The following is a 4,613-nucleotide window of genomic DNA, read 5'->3' as shown; positions in this document are numbered from 1 at the left end:
ATCCAATTTTTTTTTTTTTGTACTGTTTAGTTTATTTTTCGGTGGTATCTGAGCCTGCTTGACTTCAATTTAATTTTTTCTTGAATTTCAATTTAAAGTTGATCTTTCTGTAGTGTGATCTGAAATTACTTCATTTAAAAAACAAATTATAGGTCCTAGATTTGGTGCCCCCCAAGCTTTAGCACCCTGGGCCTGTGCCATAATCTGGCCATGGGTGAGATTTCTTCACTTTGATGTAACTATTAACCGTACTTAATGAATTGCTTTTTTTGAAACTTAAGCATCAAATTTTAACAGTATTTATTTTAGTGTTTGGCGAGTTACTGTGTATTTTGTTTTGAAAAAAGGCAAAATGTGTTTAAAATGAACCGTGACGTACCTACTACGAAAAAGCACCACCCGTATTTAATCCACTCTTTTTTTTGGGGGGGGGGGCATGTTTTCATAGTTTATAAAAAGTACACATTCTTTTCCGCTAAAATTTACTCTTTCACTTTAATACAATAATATTTGCAAAATCGTAACTTCGAAAGGATTCGTGACAAAATTAATTAACTTCGATTTTAAAAGTTTTAAAATCTTTTCCATTTTCTCTAATCCATTAAATTTGTTTTCCAAATTTAATGTGAGAAAAACCATTAATTCCCAACGGGAAAAGGGGATTCATTTTTACGTAAGTGGAGAGGTGGTGTCGGCGTAGGTAACTCCAACATAATTTTTTTTGGATGCTTCGTAAAATTCAAGAAATTTAAAGTAGCAAAATTTCGGATTGGTATATTTTCGTATTTATATAAATCAAACTGAAACAATACCGTTAGAGACTTGCATATAAAACCCATCTTTGTAAACCTTTGCAAAGCGTATGAATGCAGTTCTAAGGTGTAACGCACCCATCAGTTAAATGTAATAAAAGAATCCCTTTTCCTGAAATGTTCTGGAGGTAAAAAGCAAATTAGACTAACAGCGAAATAGTTCTCGTTATAGATTCACTCATAACAGCTTATGTCCAAGCGAAAAATTTGTATGAAAAAAATACCATTACAACTTTAGATATGTGCCGTTTTGAAGGAAAACTTCAATGTTTATAGCTCCAACTTCACCAAAACCCTTATATTTCACCCCATACCATCGCATCCCTCTGAAGAAGAGGGAACTCAAAAAGCTGCATTGGAGAATTTTTTTGTAAATAGCTTCAAGTGATTTAGTCTCAATTATTGCAACGTGCAAAAAGTATTATGTTATGTTCAATGGATAGTTTGTGTTGTAGAAATTAATGCTTTCTTGAAGCTTTATTTTTTTTCCTTATGAAATTTAAATTATTTGTCACTAGTGATTATATCTATTTTACACCACCACGCATCAAGTATGTAAGCTAAAGTTGTGCAAGTTGTGGCAAGAAGGAACAATAAATTTTAATTCAAGAACTAGCAAGTTCTCCCCAAATTTCGAGTGTCACTCAGAGATGTGTTGGTTTGCAAAAGTTCAGATTAAATCAAGATACGTATTCTTTTTGTCGAAATCAAAATTGTAGGGACAGATTTCTTACCTTTTGATCGAAAAGTCGAACTTTACACTTTAAAAACTAGGATTTGTTTCGTTTAGACTTCTGGAGATTATGAGTTTCGATTAAAATCATCTGAACGGTATAGAAAACGCCAAAAATTAAGTTTCTAAAAAGGGGAAATTCCTTTTGATAGATTTCTCTTCAAATGTTAATACCAAGGCCGTATATTTTGCTAAATCGTGAAAAAAAATTCTATAACGTATTTGGTTTAAACTGTAAATTAAACGATCAAATGCGACTAGAACAAAACCCTGCGAAGAGAACTATTTTTAGAAGTTTAAAACTACATTCATTGACATTAAAAAAGAAAATAAACTAATAAAAATAATACAATTGAATAAAATTCACTATGTAATGTAATTACTTAAAGGCATTTGAAATTTTTTTTGAAAGAATACTTTAGATTGTAGTTTTAACGTAAAAGGGATTTTATTTATAACTTCCGGAAACAATTATTCCGCGTTTTCTCCAAGAAAATTAACTAATGACAAAGTAGTTAACTGAACTTTAATAAAAGCAGTTTAAACTTTTCTAGAACACTGAACTTTTCTTAGAAGAGTAAATGTGCAATGCAATTCACATACAGTAACTACTTGAGAGATTTAAATAATTTACAATCTGAAACATTTGTTATCTTGACAAAGAAACAGCTGGAGAAAAGAGTGAAGTGCATGTAGAAGATTCATTACTTAGAACAAGTTTATTTAAAATTCGTTCACCTGAAATCCTGCGTTTTAAGTATTAACAGGCTTCTTCAAACTAAAGCAAAATATGTTTACCATTTTTACCAATGTAAATTTTTAAAACCAATTGAGAAGGAATAAAGGTCTAAAAAGTTTAGAAGATTTAGATCATACACCCAGTACACACAATCAATGTTATTTGAATTTTAAATACTTGCTACTAGCCTTGTAAAAGCAGTCTGATAATCAGTGTTGGAACTGAAAATTATAACTTTGATTTTACAATATACTCTTTGTTCAATTTGGTAAATTAAAAGCATTTACGGGGCAGAAATTTTAGCGAATTTGCAATATACTTTTTCCTATGTTCTACCAAAACAGCAAAAGCACCGACGCCTCGATTTAGAATATTTCAAGTAAAATAACACTCATCGAAAGTTAGAATTTAAAATCAAGGAAACAGTTAAGTTGTTTTAAGAAAAACTTTTCATTGAGCATCTAAACTCATGCTTGAGAACAAAACAAAGACATTAATCAAGTTGAAATTTTTTTTAATCTTACCACTTCAATGTAGCAACTTACAAGACATTTGCTGGAACTAAACCGCGTTTCTTTCGTAGTCTGTTAAACATTCGGTGAAAAACCACAAGTGATATTTAGAGTTCAAACAATTTTTCAAGAATTTGTTTTTTTATATCAGTCCAGGATGACGAGGTTCCGTCACTATTACAGCTTTCACAACATATGTTTGCATATGAGTTTGCGCCTGCAACTTAATCGGTACTTCTCGAATAACAGAAGCAGGAACGCCTTCAGAAACACGAGGACCTCGGATAACAAGGACACCATTTTGGTAGTACATGGCACTGATGGCAGCTTCGTCGACGTCATCGGGCACAGGAATTGTCTTTTCGAAGGAGCGCATTACAAATCCATGTTTATCCAACCGACTATTATGTTCACCCCTCACAGTAATGACCTTGTCACTGATAGTTATTTGGATTTTCTCGGGAATAAAGTGCCTGAGGTACAACATGACTTTGAATTGGTTTGCAGGCTCCTCGGGAACGTTCGCCACGAGCATCGGATTTGGGTTGGGAAAGTTAAGATCTCTCAGAACATCAGCAGGATTGAAACCATATTCATGACGGTCCAGGTCAACACCCCCATCAAACAAAATTCCCGAGAGTAATGGATGTGAACGCACCAGCGACATGTCTATTTGTTTAGAAGACTCGTAAAGTGCTTTCCCTACCGAGCGTAGTGATATTTATACCTTCATTTAGCTCGCTCATGCAAAATTTTCATTCTGCTACATTATTGGCGGTTGAAATGACGTCACGAGACAAGTTTTGTTGTCTTCACTTTGCCTAGCAAGGTGAGTCAATAAACTAAATTGAGGGTCTTCTGCAGGAAATAGGCCCGCGCCAAGCCTGATTGGCTCCGTCGTGCAACTGTCTTTTGAGCGCCTTTATGCAGTAACATTGGAACAAAATATACCTAGTTACCAAAGTTAAAACCTGGGGTGAGGTTTTGTAGACAAATGTAATATGGAAACAAATGCGTTTGACATTTAATTTATCAAAAGACAAACAATCTATAAATTTTGAATTTTGGATCACAGTGTACATGTTTACTTCATGTATGGATGTTATTTCGAGTGAGGGCGGATGTAAGGGAGGGGCGATCGAAATCGACTTTTTCTCTTGGAAACCTTGGAAAGTTTTATGCCTGTCAAAACATGACAACAGTGTACAAAATAGATTTCTGAATTGAAGTATAGGATATTCTCCTTTAAAATCTGAAACTCAAATCACATTTCCGGTAAAATCAAAAATTCTAAAATACGGAACCGTTAAAAAAAGGCATTGTTTTAACATTGTTACAAAGGCCGTTTTTTTTATGTATGGTAACACGAAGCAGTGGAATTACCACAAATTTAAAATAAAAAAAAAACTATAATTGCAAATTTTATGTAATGCAAGATATTTCACCACAAGAACTAAAACGGGGGATTGCTAATTCCTTGCACCTCGTATACTCAACTTGATGTACTGTAGACATACCGAAATAGCATTCGCAGCTCGATATTAGGAAGAAAATGCTAATGAATGTAAGCATTGGTTAGCATCAAGTACTTTCAATGTAAAAGTTTGCCCCTTTTGAATAGCGTGTTTAGATACAACAAGGCAATAATTTTTCCTTTTAGATTATCAGCGAGACTAATTGATTGTTTCAATGAGCAGTATAATTTCACCGCCGCCAGTATGTATAATGAAGAATTCGTTAAAACCTTTTTTGGTTAGAGGTTTTTTTTTTTTTTTAAATTCATTTGGAGCATTTTTGATCAGTAGAGCTCAGCGCCA

General features: G+C 33.4%; 1 protein-coding gene across 1 annotated transcript; it reads right to left on the bottom strand.

Annotated features, from left to right (window-relative positions):
• Positions 1-2,938: 2,938 nt before the first annotated feature.
• On the bottom strand, positions 2,939-3,463 carry LOC129230258 (alpha-crystallin A chain-like). Its single transcript, XM_054864658.1, has one exon. The coding sequence runs from the start codon at positions 3,461-3,463 to the stop codon at positions 2,939-2,941; it is 525 nt and encodes a 174-aa protein (XP_054720633.1).
• Positions 3,464-4,613: the final 1,150 nt, after the last annotated feature.

The sequence above is a fragment of the Uloborus diversus genome, chromosome 9, assembly GCF_026930045.1.
Source record: "Uloborus diversus isolate 005 chromosome 9, Udiv.v.3.1, whole genome shotgun sequence".
Classification (NCBI taxonomy): domain Eukaryota; kingdom Metazoa; phylum Arthropoda; class Arachnida; order Araneae; family Uloboridae; genus Uloborus; species Uloborus diversus.
This window is presented reverse-complemented; position numbering and strand designations above follow the sequence as displayed.